The sequence below is a fragment of the Felis catus genome, chromosome X, assembly GCF_018350175.1.
Source record: "Felis catus isolate Fca126 chromosome X, F.catus_Fca126_mat1.0, whole genome shotgun sequence".
Lineage (NCBI taxonomy): Eukaryota > Metazoa > Chordata > Mammalia > Carnivora > Felidae > Felis > Felis catus.
Genome location: NC_058386.1, coordinates 17604489 through 17625875, shown reverse-complemented (window position 1 = coordinate 17625875; position 21387 = coordinate 17604489). Strand labels below are relative to the sequence as shown.

Here is a 21387-nt window from a genome sequence, read left to right as displayed (position 1 = left end):
ATTTTTTAATCAGTATAATCTTCTTTGTTATGCCAAATATTTTTTAATACTTTTTTTCTTTTTTTTTGTTATTTATTTTTGAGAGATAGAGAGAGACAGAGAGTGAGCAGGGGAGGGGCAGAAAGAGAGGGAGACACAGAATCCGAAGCAGGCTCCAGGCTCTGAGCTATCAGCACAGAGCCCAACACAGGGCTTGAACTCATGAACCACAAGATCATGACCTGAACTGAAGTCAGATGCTTAACCGACTGAGCCACCCAGGTGCCCCTGTTATGCCATGTCTTAAAGCAAACACATGTGAGCTATATCCAGTAATTTATTTCTAAACTGAAATTTAATTCTTAAAATAACCTTTACAGAAAGGTCATTTTAAAATCATGTTCAGTTATTAATAAACTATTATTTGCCAGTATCAACATGCTAACTCCATTTCTATGTGGACTGCATCCTGACTGACTATTCTTTACAATACTCTATGAAGCACATTTTCCTTATCCCATTTTTAAATAAGGAAACTGAGGGCTTGAGAAGAAATGAATAAAACACATAAGGCAAATACAGGACAGAACTGAGGCTGGGCTACAACTGGAGAGACTTTCAGTTCCAACTCAATACTACAGACAATTTGTATTGTCTTTTACATAAAGTGCTTCCTGCTAGATACTTGTCTCTTTAATCTTTTTTTACCCATGGGTATGAAATATAGATGGAGAGAAGATTGTAGGTAGGAGACTAAGTCTTTTGATATGGGTACAGGTGATAAAGATAAAGGTGATAAAGAGGTTTTCAGCAGCCCTGAAAAGCATCATTTGGCATTTTTATTTGGGACAATAGAATACTAAATTCATGGCAACCTACACGACAATGGTTACTATACAATGATTATTCTTAATTAACTTCACTGAAGAACTCATGTCCATCTGCACTCTGAAAAAAGTTTCCAAGTCTACTTCTAAGCCATCTGTATTTCATAAGTCATGCAAATGACACAAGTTGCTTCTAACATTGGTTTTAATTATTATAAGACTGTATTATTGAAATAGGTAGTCATCCTAAATCTATACATTTTGTTATGAAAAGTATCATTGAAAGGTTGTGAAAATAATTTCAATGCAAATGTTGCTCACCTATCTTGAGACAGATTCTATCCTGGAATATATATTGAAGAATCTTGGAAAGTTAAAACATCCTTTCCAGTCACATATTTGAAGATAGCTTCACTTGTACCCCAATGTTTATAGCAGCACTCTCAACAATAGCCAAATTATGGAAAGAGCCTAAATGTCCATCAACTGATGAATGGATAAAGAAATTGTGGTTTATATACACAGTGGAGTACTACGTGGCAATGAGAAAGAACGAAATAAGGCCCTTTGTAGCAACATGGATGGAACTGGAGAGTGTTATGCTAAGTGAAATAAGCCATACAGAGAAAGACAGATACCATATGGTTTCACTCTTATGTGGATCCTGAGAAACTTAACAGGAACCCATGGGGGAGGGGAAGGAAAAATAAAAAGAGGTTAGAGTGGAAGAGAGCCAAAGCATAAGAGACTGTTAAAAACTGAGAACAAACTGAGGGTTGATGGGGAGTGGGAGGGAAGGGAGGGTGGGTGATGGGTATTGAGGAGGGCACCTTTTGGGATGAGCACTGGGTGTTGGATGGAAACCAATTTGACAATAAACTTCATATACTGGAAAAAAAAAGATAGCTTCAAACCCTTGATACTTAGTGTATAAACTACACAGGCTGGTTTTTTTTAAGATTTTTTTTTTTTTTTTTTTTGCACGCAAAGCATTCTTACCTTACTAAAACAAAGCAGACAAACAAAACAAACTCCTCTTCATTCCTGTGCATGTAGCTTAAGAAACACCACTTTGTACAAAAAGCAGAAGCATTTCACAGAGAACACATTAAGGCTTATCTTGGCTCCTAATCATAGAGCATAAAGTTGGAAAAAGAAGAAGACATTTAGTAGCAATCCAGGAAGACAATTCTAATACATTCACATCAACATCAGCAGAACTTCACATTTTTACAGATGTGGATTAATAACAAAGAATCAAGTAAGTTGAAACTGTGATAATTATAACATTTTGATATTATTGTGGCAAGAAAAGTTATCAGGTTAATGCATTAAATTCCTGGTCAGTTTTATCTACTTATTACCAGAGCTTGCTCCTTTTAGAATGTTCACACTAGTAAACTAAGAAACATGGAAGAGCTTAATCAAAAAGATACAGGAATAAAGTGCAAGTATTTTTTTCTTAATTTTTTTTTCAACGTTTATTTATTTTTGGGACAGAGAGAGACAGAGCATGAACGGGGGAGGGGCAGAGAGAAAGGGAGACACAGAATCAGAAACAAGCTCCAGGCTCCGAGCCATCAGCCCAGAGCCTGACGCGGGGCCCGAAATCAGGGACCGCGAGATCGTGACCTGGCTGAAGTCGGACGCTTAACCGACTGCGCCACCCAGGCGCCCCTAAAGTGCAAGTATTAAAGTAGTTCTGTTTTGGGGGGCTCCTGGGTGGCACAGTCGGTTAAGTGTCCAACTCTTGATTTCAGCTTAGGTCATGATCTCACCGTTCGTGGGATGGAGCCCCACACCAGGCTCTGCACTGAGAGCTCGGAGCCTGCTTGGGATTCTCTCTCTCCCTGTCTCTACCCTGCTCAGCTCTCTCTCCCTCTCGCAAAAATAAATTTTAAAGTAGTTCTATTTTGAAATATAATTTCTTAGATATGTGACCAAAAGAGGCCTTAAGTTACAACCACCCTAATTTCCAAGCCTAGCTACTAACACACTACACGATCCCATAATACAATGAAAACAAGGTGTAATATTTAATGACAAAAAGAAAAATGTTGACTTCTTTCCAGAAAAGCAATGAGAAAAGGTCATTTAGCTATATTCAATTTCAGTATATCTGCCCCAGGCAAATATATGCCCTAAGTAAATACGTGCACGTATTTACACTCGCATTTATATATTCAGCTTAAAATCCATTGTTATAACCTACAACATTTATTTGCTCAAAAATTTTCATGCCTTGTTTAACATTCCTAGATAGTGTTTGCAAGACTCAGAAACTACAATTAAAAGGAGTATTGGGAATCAGGTTTTGTTGACAAGTTTAGAAATAGCACACTCTTATGTCCAAGGATTTCTCTGTATGGGAGATTTTTCTCTTTTCCCTCATTTCTTTATTTATTCAGATGTTTATTTACATCAGTATGGATTCATGGATATTTGTTTTATATACTGATTTATAATCCAATACTACTTTCTTGCTCACATTGTTACAGTTTTAACCAGTGAGACCTCCTTCAGAATGAATCCCAAGTCTTCAACATGCTCTCATTGTGTTTTTGAGCACTTCCTTACTTTCTGGCACTGAAAGATGCTCCAGGCTCACCTTAAATATTCTGTCCCAACCCCAGAGTCTGCCATTCCTCCCAAAAGCTGTGGTTCCTTCCCACATGACTTTTAAATACTCAATGGGAATTATTAGGATGACATATCAAACAAGCCTAGCTTGTACTACTTCTCCTAATAATCACTTTTAGTCCAGTGTCTATCATGTCATCTGCTCTTCCATATTCTTGTATTTATATGGAATGACTTCTGAACTTACTACTTCTCTTAAATCCAGAAATGCTCATTATAAGTAGGGAAATATATCAATTAATTTCTCCTGATATAGTTATATTGAGCACCTACACATAGAAATCTATTTTATTTTTACAAATTATTTTTTATTACAATATGGTCATTACAGTAATTTTTAAATATTATACTAATAGTTAGGCTATATTATTTACGAGTTTTACTTCAGGAGACATTACATAAGGTAATTGGGTCCTAAAGAATTGATGTAGGGAAAAAATAAGGTACACTACAGTGTTTACACTTTATTTTCTTCCTGATTTAAGAAAAACACTGTAAAAATGTTTATAACATTGCTGAAACTAGAAATTTGAACCACTAGATATTTAATGATATAAAGAAATAAATTTTGGTGTGCTAATCTTGTTATAGGGGTGAATGGGTGTGATGCATATATTTTTAAGTCCTTACTGTTTAGAAATACATACCAGCTTTAATTTTTTGTTTTCTAATTACTGGTGTGTCACTCAGGAGAGAAAAGTTATTAGATCCATAGCTATTATTCTTATATATTTAACTTCTTTGTGTATTGGTGACAAATATAAGAATAAGGTGGCAAAGCAGCCTCATGTGAAAGAAAATCCCCAACTTAGAAACCATTTCCTTTAAACATTAAATAAGAAACATCTTAAAATTAATGCAGATGGAGATTCATGGTGTTAGCATATTTAAAAGTCTATCTCTACCAGAATGCTTATTAACATGGAATGTCAATAATTATTCCAAGGAAAGTAATAAAATTCTCAAACATCCCCAAAGAAAATTAATGTTAATTCGTATGTATTTTAAAAGATAATGAGCACTTTAGAAAAGGTGCTTTACATACCCAATGGACAAAATACTAAGGCAACTTCAAAACAGCTGGTAATTACCAGAGTTTTTTTTTTCTTTTTTTTTGCTTATTGTCCTGGGTACTGTCATAACTTTCATAGTGAGAAACTGTAAATTATTCTCTCCACAAGCAATGAATAATTTAAGTTGTTTTCCCTTACTTTAATACTTCCAGTCTAAAGCAAACTCACCTCAATTCCATTAAAGAAAAACAAAGAAAAATAAGAAATATTATCTTTGTGTTTTTGCTCCGAACAAATCCAACTTTATGTTCCTAAATACATGCTACAATGAATATATACATATGTATATATATATGTGTATATACACATGTATATGTGTGTATATATAGGTGTATGTGTATATATATATATACACACACACATCACACACATGCAAAACCATGTATATCATTTTATTTTCTTTTTCCAAAATTTTATTTCAATTCTACTTAACATATAGTGCAATATTGGTTTCAGGAATAGAATTTAGTGATTCATCACTTACATATAACACCCACTACTCATCACAAGTGCTCTACTTAATGCCCATCACCTGTTTAGCCCATCCCCCACCTATCTCCCCTCCATCAACCCTCAGTTTGTTCTCTATGGTTAAGAGTCTCATGGTTTGCTTCCCTCTTTGGTTTTTCCTTCCCATATGTTGATCTGTTTTGTTTCCCCTGTGTATCATTTTAAAATATAATGTAGATGGAATTTTACCTTTCATTACCATTTTATAAGTACTCAACTGATCAAACATCTCTACCTCAACTTGACCACTCCATATTTTACATTGATTTCACAGTAGCTTTTGACCAATTACGATTAATTTGTGATTAACTATGCTAGCATATCATATCACAATTTCGTTGATGATAAAGAGTTTCCAAACAAAACAAAACAATTTGGGGAGAAAACCTACTATCTGATAGGTAGGTAAGGGTTTCAAAGCTATAGGAATGCACTGATTAAAGTCTTCTGTTCAAAGACACACTAATGAAATGCAGATAGCAATTGCTAACCACTGCTAAGTAAAGCTGAACAAAAGAATATAACAGAAGCCATTACTTCTGGTATAATGTAAAGCTGTTATGAACATCTATTATAAGGCACCATGTATTTTTATTAACAATACCTTAATTTTTTATTTAAATTTTAATTACTTTACATATTATAACCTAACAGTGCAATATAGAACAAAGCATCTAGCACTGGGTGGGTAGTAGCAGTGGTCTTAAGTAGATCTTTTGCCTAGGTCTAGACTAAGTAGAGGTGAGAATCAAACTCCTGAGGTTTATGTCAAATCAGGAAAATGTCACCAAGACTACAATTATATGTGTTATCTTTGTCACTGGCTAAAGTCCTACTTGAAGCAGAAATACCTCAACACACACCCACCTACCTCTAGAGGCCAAAAGGACCCAAGAACCATAGTCTATCTTACCACACACAATAGAAGGTAGGTCTGAGGGAGAGGACATGCACATCTTTGAAAGTATTCGCAGGAGTCCTCTCATTTCACATCTATCTCTGGTAGAAAGCCAAGGTGGAAATATTATATGTTTTGGAACCAGTTAGAAACCTATTCAAATTCAAATTCTGTTTCTTCCACTTATTATTTATTCATTCTTTAAAATATTTATTGAACACGTGCACACTAAGTAATTGAGTACATAGAACAAGTCATTCAATGTTTCTAAGCTAAAGTGTCTTCATTTGTAAAACAGGGATAATTCCAACCTTTCAGGGCTAGAAGAGGGATAAAATAATGCAGAGAAAGCATCTAGCACAGTAAATGGTATGTAGTAAGTACTGAATAAATACTATCTATTATTAGTTGTGCCTCTGAAGACTACCAACAGAATGCAAAAAAAAAAAAAAAAAGCTGACATTTACCATGAACTTACTATGTACCAGGCATTATTTTAAGTATACCACAAACCTTACAAGGTAGGTAATATTATCACCCCTATTTTACAAAAATGAGAAAATCTGGCAATTAAATTCTCCCTCAAAAATCACACAGCTAGGAAGTAATAGAGTCTGGATATATCTAACCCAGGCATCTGATTCCAAAGTGCTCTTTACTGTATACTATATGGTACCAATTTTTACAGGGTGGAAAATTTAGGAAATTTTTTAGAAATCAAGTCTGGTATGGAAGTGTTCAATCACTATATTGTACACCTGAAACTAATATTATACTGCATTTTAACTGGAATTTTATTTATGTATGTATTTATTTATGTATTTATTTATGTATTTATGTATTTATGTATTTATTTATTTATTTTAGAGAGCATGAGAGCAGGGGAGGGACAGAGAGAGAGGGAGAGAACCCAAGGAGGCTTCATGTTGTCAGTGCAGAGCCCCACGTGGGGCTCAGTCTCGTGAAGCACAAGATCATGACCTGAACTGAAATCAAGAGTCAGATGCTTACCCAACTAAGCTACCCAGGCACCCCAATGAACTGGAATTTAAACAAAAACTTAAAAAACATAAAAGTCAAGTCTGAAGATAATCATGTACAAACCTGAATTGTGTCCTTGAGCTATTAAAGTGTAAATCCAATCCAACAGGGGGAAAAAAGTTGATGTCCAACCTCATTCCATCACTGAATGCTTGTACAATCCCTGTTGAGCTCCTTAACTTCTCTGTACCTTACCCGTAAAAAGGTGTCAATAATGGTTCTTTGTTTTAAGGACTACTACTAAAAATAGACATGAAATCTTCCTAACTTTGGAGAATGAGAGGAAGAAACAAGCTGTATCACAGAATGTTTACAAAAATAGTCTGAAAAAATTAAAAATCATGACTCCAAATATGCAGAAATTCTAATTAAAAATACAACTCACTTCTAGTTAGCAGATTTCCAGTATGGAAATGGCTCCTGGCAAAGTACAGTACTTGAAAACACTGTATCCTCCAGGGTCAAACAAATTCTTTCTAATCTTGTTTGCATTATTGGATTGATCAGCAAACACTTCCTTCACATATTAAATTTCAATAAGAACCTACTACAATTATCACAAATCCCAAATAGATGAGATATGAATTAACATATTTTTACCATAAATATACTTACAGCATTATGTCTAGAGACAGAGTAGAAAGAAAAATTATCTACTCCTAAATATTTAATAGATCAAGCTTCTCTGTGTGTGACAATTCAACATCAAACTGAAAACCCTGGATCTGACAGGTAGAAGGAAAAGAACAGTCTTTTAGATAAGAAAACCTCTGTCACTGATTTAATACAACAGTGATGTCAACAGAGACTGCCACAGACTCACCATGGAGTCTACTATGGAGGGAAACTGGGAAGGAGCGGCTAAGCCCTGTCATGCACAATGGATATTTACCACATTGAATTCAGCATCCACGTAGGTTCTGGCAAGTGGGAAGGAAAACCAGCAACTGAACTACATGTCTGTTTTGAGCACCATTAACAAAAACTCTGTAACACTTTCTCTTTTATATGTTTTTAACAGCTCAGTGGTTTGCTTTGAGAGTTAATATATAAATGAATTACATGAAATTAAAATATGAATTTTCTGTTCAGCCAAGGAAAAAAAATCACAACATCCCAGGACTATCAAACATTTTGAAAACAATGTAGATGGTTGAAAGCAAAAAAAAGTATATACTAAAATTATAATAAGAATTCAGCTAATGTTGAAATTAATCATTCAGTGTAATTATTTAAGGTCAGTATTTTAAAGGTTTTTATTAATAAATCACATTATAGGAGCACCTGGGTGGTTCTGTCAGTTAAGCATTCAGCTTTGGGACAGATCATGATCTCACAGTTCGTGGGTTCGAGTTCTGTGTCGGGCTCTGAGCTGTCAGCTGGAGCCTGCTTCAGATTCTCTCTCTCTCTCTCTCTCTCTCTCTCTCTCTCAAAAATAAAATAAATAAACATTAAAAGATTCTCTCTTTAACTTAAAAAATAAATCACATTTAAATAAACATTAAAAGATTCTCTCTTTAACTTAAAAAATAAATCACATTATAAATCTAATGACTTGCTAGAAAATAGATTTTCATAATTTTTGGTAAACAAGTTGAAAAAAGTAAAATCCAGGATCAAAGCCAGTCTTCAACTGATTTGTTGTAAATATTATTTGAGAAAACATGTTGCAAGCCCATTTTAAAAATAGCAGATGTAGCTGACATAAAATAAAAAATCCAAACAAACAAAAAAAGGGTATTGGGCAACACTTTAAAAACAACTAACAATGTGGTTTCTTCTTATCTATCACCTTATCAGAAGACTTTGTAACCCACCTAATGAAACTAATTTCCAAGAACATTAATGTCAAGTAAATATAAGAGATTGTGTTATACTTGATACTAGTTATGTAATGCTTTTATGTGTTTTAAAAATTTTTATTATTGAAGTATAATTGACATGTTATATTAATTTCAGGTGTACAACATAGTTATTCAACAATTCTGTATATTATGTAATGTTTACCACTATAAGTATAGTCACTGTGTGTCACCATACAATGTTATTACAGTATTATTGACTTTATTCTTTATGCTGTACTTTTCATCTCCATGACTTATTTTATAACTGAAAGTTTGTACCTCTTAATCCCCTTCACCTGTTTTACTCATCCCCCAACTCTCCCCTCTAACAATTACCAGTTTGCTCTCTGTATTTATGAGTCTGTTTGTGTTTTCTGTTAGTTCTTTTGTTTTCTAGATTCCATATATAAGTGAATTCATATGATATTTGTCTTTCTGTGATTTATTCCACTTAGCATAATACCCTCTGGGTCCATTCATGTTATCATAAATGACAAGATCTCATTCTTTTTTAAGGCTGAGTAATATTCATCTGTGTGTTTGTGAATGTGTGTGTGTGTGTGTATCACATCTTCTTTATCCATTCACCTATTGATGGACACTTAGATTGTTTCCATATCTTGGCTATTGTAAATAATGCTCAAAAAACATTGGGGCGCATATATCTTTTCAAAGAAGTATTTTTGTTTCCGCTGGATAAAAAGTAGTGGATATAACAATCTTTTTATCTTGGCAAACTATAATACCTTTTTTTTTTTTTAAATTTTTTTTTAATGTTTATTTATTTTTGAGACCAAGAGACACAGAGCATGAACAGGGGAGGGGCAGAGAGAGAGGGAGACACAGAATCTGAAACAGGTTCCAGGCTCTGAGCTGTCAGCACAAAGCCCGACGCGGGGCTTGAACCCACGGACCGTGAGATCATGACCTGAGCCGAAGTCGGACGCTTAACCAACCAAGCCACCCAGGTGCCCCGGCAAACTATAATACCTTAATGCCATTTTGAATTTGGCTTATTTAATAGTTTTTAAAACAATTTTATGTTGTGACAAAGTATTCAGTAGATGAACACAGAAAACTAAAATAGCAGTTATCGTACTCAGTAAATTTTAAAATTCAATAAATTTATGCAAATACCCACTACCCTTTCTTTCCTGAAATTCCAAGAGTAAGATTAATGAAAACTTTTATTAGAAATTAATTACTGGGGGTGCCTGAGTGGCTCAGTCGACTGAGTGTCCGACTTTGTCTCAGGTCATGATCTCAGAGCCTGGAACCTGCTTCGGATTCTGTGTCTCCTTCTCTCTCGGCCCCTCCCCCACTCACACTTTGTCTTTCTCTGTCTCTCAAAAATAATAAAGGTTAAAAAAATTTGTTTAGGGGCGCCTGGGTGGCGCAGTCGGTTAAGCGTCCGACTTCAGCCAGGTCACAATCTCGCGGTCCGTGAGTTCGAGCCCCGCGTCAGGCTCTGGGCTGATGGCTCAGAGCCTGGAGCCTGTTTCTGATTCTGTGTCTCCCTCTCTCTCTGCCCCTCCCCCGTTCATGCTCTGTCTCTCTCTGTCCCAAAAAAAAAAAAAAAAAATTTGTTTAAATAAAAAAAAATTAATGACTGTAATGTAAATTAAAACCAATCAGAAATTAAATACATCTTTAAAGTTTAAAAAATTCTATCATATTGTAATTTGTATTTGCAATTTATTTGTATTTAGTGTATTGTACATTATTTGCAATTTAAATCAGGGCACAATTGCAAAACATTGTTTTATACTAACTAGAAAGGTTAAGTCTAAAGGTGGTGTTTCTTAAGAGTTAACAGATATACAAAAAGCTATGTTAAAGTCTTAAAATTTTCACTTATTCTAGAGTGCCTGGGTGGCTCAGTTGGTTAAGCGTCCAACTTTGGCTCAGGTCATGATCTCATGATTAGTGAGTTCCAGTCCCACATTGGGTTTTCTGCTGTCATCACAGAGCCCACTTAGGATCCTCTGTCTCCCTGTCTCTCTGTCCCTCCCCCACTCGTGCTCTCTCTCCTTTTCTCTCTTTCTGTTTCTCAAAAATAAATAAACATTTTAAAAAGTTTAAGAATTTTTTCATTTACTCTGATTTATACTGTAACCATTGTAAATTTGTAGGTAGGGGCTTGCTTTATTAGAAAAATCTCCTATTACTTTCTATTTGATTATCCAGTAACATGTAATTAACAAAAAAATCCAAATGAGGCACATATATTCAAAAAGTTACGCTTCACAATAACTCTACATAGGTTCTTAACAAGTGCCCTTCAAAAATTAGTCCAAATTTATATTTACTTTAAAAAGTTAAAATTCATTTACCAAAATCAGGAGGGAAGGAAAATTATATAAAAAATTCTGATTTAAGATGCATTTTTAAATATCTGAGTTTTATTCCTATTAATAAATAATATAAATTCAACATTAAATGTAATAAACATAATAGTTCTTATTAAATTAAAAGCAATTTTTCCATTTTTATCCTCCAAGTTAACAAATAAAAGACATTTTCTTCTCACAAGAGAAAAATACATTTTAATTTGTTACATGAATTTTTTCTTTTCATAAGAGAAACTTAAAGCATTTATCAATTTCACTCTACCATGCATTCCAAAATGCATAGAGTTCTTTTAAAAACACCAAAATGAAGAAACAGTTAGAAAATCTGCATAAAAAATAAATTTAAATTCTTAAGGGGTATGTTTTAATTTTTTAAGCAATGTTTGCCTATTGTGTTGGCCAATTGACATCAGCAAATAATATTCACAACTTAAAAACAGAAGTGTCGTAGATTTCATTGAAATTATTAACATTTCTTAACAAAATGAATCTAAACTATGATTTAGGCCATAATGAATCTAAACTATGAATTGGCTAGAGTGATACAACTATGAATTAAAGCAACCCTTCCACTCTATTCTGGCACACAGTATACAACTTGGCACTGAAGTATTCATTAGAGTATTATAAGGGACTTTACATGCATCGTCATTTAGGAGAGCAGATTTGCTGACAGACCAGTAATTTGTGAATACGTATGTATTTCTTCACTCAACAAATATTTCCTGAGTGCCTGCTTTTCACCAGATACTTTCTTCTGAATTGTTATGCAAATAAGATGATGTCCCTGCCCTCAACAAATAACCATAGAAATTAATGTAAAAATAAAACTGGCATATGGGACAAAGATACAAATGGTACCAGGAGAGCACACAATTGAGGATTTGATGTGACTGTGGCAATGGAGAAAGCTTTTCTGTGGTGTAGTAGGGGAGGCTTGAGATGTATCTGATGGATGAGTAGGATTTAAATGGATGAAGAAAAGAGGCAAGAGAAACTGTATTAAGTGCAAAGGCTCAGTGGTAGGCAAACAAAATTGAAAGCCAGTATAACTAGTACCAGGAATAAGGCTTACTTCAAAGGCAATAGTCAACCTTCAATGGTCTTACATGCCATATTAAGGACTCTGATCTTTATCCTAAAAACAGGGAGAAGCCATTAAAATGTTTAAGCTGATGGGGTGAGAAGTGAGAGGATTGGATAAGATGAAAACATTCCCAAGAAGTTTATTCTGACTACAGGTTTATGGATCAAACACACACACACACACACACACACACACACACACACACACACACACACACAAAAAAGTAAGATACAATAATTATCATGACCTTGACTGAGTTTGGTACCTTGCAATAGGAGAAAAAGAGGAAGGACATTAATTTTACCTTTCTTAAACCCAAACCAGCGCTTCTCAAACTTTTCCACTGATGTATCCATAATTGCTGAATGAAGTATACTCATAACCCTGGAAGGTCTGGGAAATGTGGTTTGAAACAGCTTGCTGCAAGCTTAAATTCCTGTAAAGCCTCTGGTCTCATCTTTAAAATCATGCCAACTTTGCTTTCTACACCATGAATATATATTTTTAATTTTTTTAATGTTTATTTATTTTTGAGACAGAGAGAGACAGAGCATAAGTGGGGGAAAGGCAGAGAAAGAGGGAGACAGAATCTGAAGCAGGCTCCAGGCTCTGAGCTGTCAGCACAGAGCCCAACACGGGGCTCGACCTCATCAACCATGAGATCATGACCTGAGCAGAAGTCAGATGCTCAACCAATTGAGCTACCCAGGCACCCCCTACACCATGAATATAATATCTATGTTTGTTTTAATACAAAAACAATGTTTTAAAATACTTAGCAAAAATCAACTCTTTGTCTTCTTTTGATCATTTAGTTCCCACAACAACAGAAATGTTCCATTTTGGGGAACAGAAAGCTATGATATGCATGAAAACTGTGAATTCACTCAATGAGTGTTATTCAACACAAAGTTCCTGTAGTGAAGACTATTTGCTTTTCTTTAGCAGACACTAAACTATGGCAAAGTCTTAAAAAATAAAAAGCTTTTGGGGTGCCTGGGTGGCTCAGTCTGTTGAGCGTCCAACTTCAGCTCACATCATGATCTCACAGTTCGTGATTTTGAATCCCACGTTGGGCTCTTTGCTGTCAGCAAAGAGCTTGCCTTAGATCCTCTGTCTCCCTCCCTCTCTCTCCATCCCTCTCTTTCTCTCTCTCTCTCTCTCTCTCTCTCTGTCTCGGCCCTTCGCCGACTTGTGTGTCTCTCTCTCCCTCTCTCTCTCTCTCTCTCTCAAAAGGAAATAAAATATTTTAAAAGGGGGTAACATTTACAAAAATAAAAAAAATTAAAATCTTTAGACTGTATTTTTTTTCAAATTACTTACTCTCACTTCCCTTTCTTAAATTACTACAGATGATCTATTCTTCTAGCACTCTTCATAAAAGCTAATCCTTCATCTTTCACAATAAACCTTATGTGTTGAGGGCTGTAGTGAAATCACATAGAAATCTAAAAGTTATTAAGAACAAATTTAAGTCCTAATCTGAGATCACTCTGTTATACATGAAAATGAAAATTTATCATTGTTTTAAGAACAATAGCAATATTTAAGTCTATCTTCATTTTTCATATCAGAATTTGGATGAGTAAAATTCTAAATATCCAACAACATAATGTTAATGATGTAATTAATTTTCAAAATAACTCACTTAAACATTATTTCCAAATTATTCCTAAGAAACAGATTTGAAACAGCTGTACTAATTCAATACACACTCTTTGTGGGCTTATTTTTGGCAGCCAAGGTTTTATAATGTGGTATTTATTTAAACTCAGGACATGATGAGAGTTTTATTGTCTTTGTAAAATGCAGATTTGTTCTTGTACTTTTGTGCCACCTACTCATGGCTCCACCCTCACTTTCCCTCTACTGCCCACCTCTCTCCTTCAACCAGACAAACTTAGACATAACCCCTCTGGTTAATAACCTCATTTCAACTCTAGAGTCTCCTGCTGTGTCTCTGCATATGGACTAAATCCATCTAAGAATATAAATTAGTTAAATAAATTGTGTAAAAAGTTGTTAAAACCCCACCTTCCCCATGGATTTCTCCGACTTACTAAAAGCATCATCTTGTCTTTCCATTGGTGCTTGTATACATAATGCAAATATTTTTTTTAAATTTAGCAAATGTTGTAGTTGGCACCGGTCTCTGTCTTGGCTTAGGCTTGTCAATGTCACTGCCTTCCCTTACAAGAGACTAATTTCACCAAAGCAGAGAATAATTTATTTAAAACAATCCATTAAAGCCCCTTCCATGCAGAAGTACTGAGTAAATAATCTCTAAGCACCAGAATATACCTACATAAATATACTTTTTTTTCCTAATCTGCACTAAATCATGAATGTTACCTTAAAGAACAAATGTTAAAGATAGTATAAATAAAATGATGTTCCCTGTGAACTAAACTCTATGTACAGAAAAGGTAAGTTTCTTCTTTGTGTGAAATGACAAGTATTCAGTTTCAAAAAATGTCAAATCCAAAGCAGGTGATTGTTGTTGACTATGTAGTCATCCTGCAATTGAGAAAAAAACCTAATTTTTCAAAAGTAAGTGATACGACCAGTTTGATCATTTGAGTTTAACATATTTTCTTCTTACATATGCACTGTATGCACAGTATGAACTTCTCAAGTTCCTGCCAGAAATTTTTTTCCTCTGTTTCTCTCAAGACAGTTTAATTCAAAAATTTGACATTTTTCTTTAATTAAAATAAATTTCAACCTCAGCTCTAGGTCCTATGGTGGGGGAACTACTCGAGAGCATTGTGCCTGTCAAAATTTCTTTATCAGATACATTCTCCTTGTAGCATTTAACTTTAATAATAAATAGGCCTTACTTCATCACTGCATTTTCCTCTTTTGTAGGGTTGTATGCAAAGTGTTGGTTTTATCTTTGTTTGTTATACCTAAAATAATGTGTTTCATTTTCTATCCTCAAGATGGCTGAGTCATCAGGACAGAAAGTAGAAGTTAGGGAATGGTTTTTAAAGAAAATGGTTTATAGTAAACAGGAAAGAGCAGAGCAGTTAACTGTGGGATGGTTTGCAAAAAGCTATCTTAAAATTTAAAATTTTAGGAATCATATTACAAGAGTAGAAAGAGTTAAGTCACAGAGACCATAAGAGGAGACCAGCAAAGCAGGGCCTGTTGATTGACTCCAATTTTGTTTGATCAGAAAAGGGATTAAAGAGCACTGGAAAAAAAAAATGCCATGAAGGGAGCTGGTCACAGAAAATATCTTAGTCATATGGATATTCTGAAGGAGTTTCAAAGTTGGAAAAAGTGTGAGAAGAAGAAAATTGAATTATTGGGTGTGACATGGACAAGGAAAATTAATAATGAAATTAATAATAGGGGCCTGAAGTGTTCAGACGTTTTTGCTATATTTCAGTTGGCAAAAAAGTAAATCAAACAACTACAGATTATGAAGTATTTCTACAGGTCCTGCAAGTCAACAGATAAGAACTGAGATATGATGTATTTCAGAGTAAAACACTGAGCAAAAATTAGAAACCATTACTGGCCTACTTTTTAACCTATACCTTCTTCCAATAAAGGCTTGGCCTTTACTCTAAAAAGGTTTACATTTCACAATTTTGTCAAAACTATAAGAGGATCGAATGCAATTTCCTATTGAAAAAAAGGGCTGTTTCAAGTGCTAAATGATGAACACTTGATTTTCTCAAAAAATACTTTTATAAAATGAATTAAAAAAATTTTTTTAACATTTATTCATTTTTGAGAGACAGAGAGAGATAGAGCATGAGTAGGGGAGGGGCAGAGAGAGAGACACAGAATCCAAAGCCGGCTCCAGGCTCTGAGCTGTCAGCACAGAGCCTGACGCAGGGCTCAAACTCACGGACTGTGAGATCATGACCCAAGCTGAAGTCGGTGCTTAACCGAATGAGCCACCCAGGCACCCCTATAATTAATTTTCAAAATTGATTTTGAGGTTATTTATTTCCAAATTCCCTGAAGTACTATCAAGATTTCTGGAATGTAACTGCTTATTTTACTGACTTATGAGGAGTTCATATATTTACAGTAACTAACATTGACAGTGTGCCACATCAAATTTTTATTATCAGGAGAAAATTCAGTGAGTATTGGATTTTACAAAGAATGGAGTCGGGGGTGAGCAAAAAATAATGCAAGTGTTTCCTTGTATCTTTAATCATAATTAATATATAAATTTAATATTTGTCTCCCTCAAATATATTTTAATAAAAAAGATCAAAATGAATTGCAATGTAGAAATGGTCCTTCATGAATAATCTTGAAAATATGCTACCAAAGCTTAATAATCTCATTAGCTCATTTTTTCCCCTTCATTTCCCTCTCTGCTGAGTTTCTATACCATTTGTATAAATTGTCTAGAAGCATGAATATATGGCCATGCTATTTTTATATGCTCAATGGCTCCTTTCCTGTTTAGTAAAGAGAAAAATACCCTAGAAAGAGCATAAACCATGTACCTTACTAAAAAAAAAAAACAACTATTTATGATTGTGACTAGCTGAGAGCATATGCCATATATTTTAAATGTTAAGGATGATGAAACTGTCACATAGGAGCATGCTTTGAAGAACTCCTACAATGTTGCAGTTGTTTAAAAGTCCTATTCATTCTTTGTTACTGTTTTTGTAACACAATATCTTATACAACAGCAAATGAAGTTTAGTCATTCCAAAGCTACAGCCTAAATTAGTTGAGTTTTAAACATTACTGCATCTGAGAAAAGGGGGAAATATTTTTAATGTGTTTTATAAAGCTTATTTGAGGAAAAGGGTAGGGAGAAAAAATTAAGGTAACAATGTAATTACAACTTGAGGAAATGTTCATTTTATCCAACTATTCTTCAAAATCTTATTTTATGATAATATCTTAAATCAAATTTATATGAATATTATAGAAATTTCAGCAGTAAGCAATTTGGGACTTGAAATATACAGATAATGACACTGGTTTTTTCTTCCAGTCTAATGTGTTCAAAAATACACAAATTATATCTTGGCTACTTGCTTGATCTTTTCAAATAGCTCTAAAATGCATCACCAACAGGTATGAAAACAAGTTATTCAACTTACATATGACAATCATTTAAAATCACAGCTAACAATGTTAGCCCAACTTCAAAGATGCTCATTTTAGACTGGAGAGATTTTTAAAGGGCTGGAGAGATCTTTAAACAGGTAGTGTTCTGGAAAACTAATAACGCGTGTCAGAATATGTATATCACATGTTCTACTTGTTTCAGTGGACCTAAACTGTAGATAAAGAAGAACTGCAAGATTATACTGGGAGAGTGGAGGCAAAGAAGATGGAGTATGCATCACTCACTACAAGCATCATGGGAATTTGTGAGAGGTAGTCTCTGAAGGTAATCAGACTCCCATGGAGCCAAGATAGCTTTTTGTTGAGTATTGCAGTATAGATTCCAACTAAAGTAACCTTTTAGGCAAATTGAAAAAAAGGTTTTAATTAAGCATTCTTGCTTCTTGCGTGTAGCCTGGCTGTTTATCCCATGACTGAAAAACAGAGAAGGCAGATGTTTGTCTCTGACAATCCAAAGGGGGTGGGGGTTGTTGGAAATCTAGGAAAGCAGAATTTCAATAGCAAATATGAAAAGAAGAAACAGAAAAGATGAGCCACTGCAGGACTTTGTCTTAGTCATGGCACCCATGGCACCTTAGCACAATGCACCGCACACAGGGGGGCAGTCGATAATTAATTCCACTTAATTCAATAGACTCTCAAGTGTACTGTGCTTTGCAGTTACGAAGCACTTTCACATATAATAAAAGAAAAAAACTAAATGAGGAATAAAGGGGCAAGCAAGGGAATAAAAAGAAAACAAATGTAAAAAGGAAAATCCGTAAGAATAAGCAAGAGGCTGAAAAGGTTCGTAAAGGGGGAAAAAAATAGACTTTCTCTCTGTCGTTCTTAATCACTTCCAATGATCCTACCTTTCGTTCTAAAGTACCCAGAGCTTAGAAAGTCAGTCGGCTAAGCAAGCCCTCAGAAGGGGCTCCCTCATCTCTGCAACGTGCATTTTTACAAATAGTAATCTCTTGGTCCTTGACTAGAGTTTGTGCCTAGGAATAACCACGAGCAAAGCTCTAACATCTCCCAAGTGTGGTCAAGAGTCTTTTATTTCAACCCATCCATCCCCGTCAGAATTCCCCAAAATTTAGGAATCTGGGTGATGAGGGGAGGAAGTGCTCATGGGGAGGGGGCAATCCTCTACAAGCCCCTTAACTCAGACAACAGAGGGAGATAGTGAGGCAGGAAAGCCCAGGGACTAAAGAAAAAGCCCACGTTTGCGACTAGGAGGGCGAGTGTCTACAACCGGTTATTAGAAATTGCCAGGGAAAAAAAGGAGTGAGCCCTCAAGATGGAAGAAATGGGGGGGCACTTGAATGCGTATCACTTTACACCTGGCGTCGAGGCCCCAATAAAAAAGCCATGAGGTCCAAAGCCTCAACGGGTCAGAAGAAGCGGCGGCAAAGGACGCTAGGGTTTGCGGGGGTGGGCAGGGGTTTGCGCAGGAGGGAGCCAACAGATACCACCGCGGATGGTGTCCCAGGGGAAAGCACGTTTTCCTTTCCCCCAAAGTAGCGCATCCGCCCAGCATCCTCGGCTCAACCTGGGTAAGCTACCGGAATCCAAACCCAGGCAGCCGCGTCCTGACCCCATTATATGGGCTTAAAAGTTGTAGGAAGAGTTGGCGCTGGAAAAGGCACCTGGCAGGGGCAGTCGCTGAGGGGGCGTTAGGTTTCCCGGGAACAAAGGGGCCCGGGAAGGAATGAGCAGAGGAGCTGGTCCCTGGGGGCTCCTCCCTGAGGGGAAGAGACAAGGGTGGCCACGTCCTCCCAGCCTATGGGCGACGTGGGGAGCGAGAAGCGGGCGAGATGCACCGGGATTCCGCGGCCCGCCTTCTAACCTCCTATCGGGTAGCGCCGGCAACCCCGGCCCTCTCCGCGCCCCTCTGTGGCTGGGGAGCCACCACTGAAGACAATAGGAGATCGAGATCCCGAGCCCCCGCCTGCCCTGGAGGACCCCGCCGTCGCCTCGGCGCACCACAAATCAGCCAGTGGAAGCCCCGATGGCGTGCTCGGCCCTGATCTGCGCCCCATCCCTCTGGCGCTCCGGGACCACCGGCCCCAGAATCGCCTCGCCCTCCGCACAGCGGGCATTACCTTTCATCCAGTCCACTACTTGACTCGGAGACCATTTGCTCACGGGTTCCATGATCAGAGCCATGAGCACGGGGTCGCTACCGCGCGGGGCGCGGAGATCAGACACAAAACGAACTCGGCAGCCCGAGCCGCCCTCAGGTGGGGTCCTTTGCTGGCCGTTGCCTCGCTGGGCGGGTGGCGAGAAGACGGCTTTTGTGTGTTGGGTCTCGCGGCTTCAATGTCTCTTAACAAACGGCCGACAGCGCGGTGGGAACGGCGACGGGAAGAGAAACGCGCCGGGGTCGCGGCTCAGTGCAGACTCTCTGCTTGGTCCCCGCAGAGACGACTGCTGCTATTGCTCCCCGACTCCGCTCGGGTCTCCGTCCTTCCTGGGCTTCAGTTCATGCCTTGCACCGCCGAGGGTCGAGACGGTGAGGAAAGGAGCCGCCGCCGCCTCACGCCCGCAACCAACTTGCTCGCTCGCCTCGAGCGCGGGAGTGAAGCCCCGAGCACCACAAGCTGCCCGGCGGAAATGACGAGGGGCCTCCTGCCACCCAAAATATCTCTCCGCAGCCCTCGGGTGCGGGGCGCGCGCGCCACGAGCCCCCCGCCTGCTCGCTGCCGCGCGGTCCCGCCCCCGGGGCCGACGGCAGGCGCGCGAGGCGTGTGCGCGTGCGCGCTCCAGCACGAGGCCCGAGCCCGGGGTCTGTCAGTCAGGCAGGTGCGGGCGGCTAGCAGCTTCGTGTTCCCGCCCCGCGAGCCGCCCCGGGACAGAGGCGCGCTAGGAGCGCGTGCGCAGCGGTGTCCGCGCGAGTCCCAGCCCTGGGTCAGTCAGTCAGGTGCTGGCGGCTCGGAGGGGATTCTGAGCGGACGTGGCGGCTGCGGGACAGGCCGCCCACCAGTTGAACGCTGAAGGCTGAGGCGGCTGAGGAGGTACCTGTGGCCGCGCTGCCGAGGGGTGGGGGACACCGCCGAAGCGCGGGGGTTACAACGACAGCCCGGGCTTTCCTCGCTCTCGCCCTCCCCACTGCTGAGTGGGCTTCCGAGGTGATTCCCGAGCCTCGCGCACGCCTGCGGAGACCTAGGCGGGGAATGCTGCGGACGGTGACCGGCTCCGCCAGCCAGAAACGCAGCGATGACGAGGCAGGATGGCCAGTGCTGTCGGACCGCCCCTGGTGGTGCCCCGGGCCTGGGAAGTCAGGCGTGGAGCCTGGAACCTGCAACTGCTGGTCGTGGTGATACGGAGACAGGTTCGGCTCCACGTGCCTTTTGAAAGGGCGCTGTGTTGGGTTTTTGGCCAACTCCTTCAAAGCCGAGAGTGCTCAGTACCTATTTTAGAGGATGTCCTTTTGTTTTCAGATAATCTTATGTAAGAACCAAAGGGTAACACTGGTATTTAAATGAGTAACTAATTGTAAACATGATTCTTCGAAACTCATGTTCTTCAGAAATGTTTGGAGGCTACTATGAACCCTTAGTAAAAGACAGTTTGTCTAATGAGACCACTGTAAATGACAAATAATCCTGGAAAGTATAGATGCACACTCTCTACCACCATTATAGATGTTTTCTCTTTGTCATTCTTAAATAGCCCCATTGAGTAAAAGAGAAACATTTTATTTCTGTAACCATTTCAATAATGTCATTTGTTTTTGCCAGTTCCTGCAGTAACCCATTTTCTCTAGTTCTATTGCATGAGCTGCAGAACTGCCACTTTTCTCAACTGACTTGAGTTGCCATCCCTGCACACACACACACACACACACACACACACAAAGAACTCAAACCACAGTAGTTAAAATATTTTGATGTTTTCAGGCTAATGATATAAACCAAGTAAAACTTAAGATGGCCTGTCTGTACACTTATTTATTTTTCTAATAATCCAAACTTAAAAGTATATGCGAAGAAATTTAGAAGATTATCTAGACAAGTCTAGGTTCAGAGATATAGCAC

At 37.9% G+C, this 21387-nt stretch overlaps 1 protein-coding gene across 6 annotated transcripts in view; it reads right to left on the bottom strand.

The window, feature by feature from the left end:
• CNKSR2 (connector enhancer of kinase suppressor of Ras 2) overlaps positions 1–19576 on the bottom strand; it is a 294573-nt gene extending 274997 nt beyond the window's left edge. For all 6 annotated transcript variants that reach the window (XM_011291630.4, XM_045051167.1, XM_045051168.1 and 3 more), the window contains exon 1: positions 19453–19576. In XM_011291630.4, the coding sequence (XP_011289932.1) occupies positions 19453–19516 (64 nt within the window). In that variant the 5' untranslated portion in view covers positions 19517–19576. The remainder of the gene's footprint in view (positions 1–19452) is intronic.
• Between the last annotated feature and the right edge of the window lie 1811 nt (positions 19577–21387).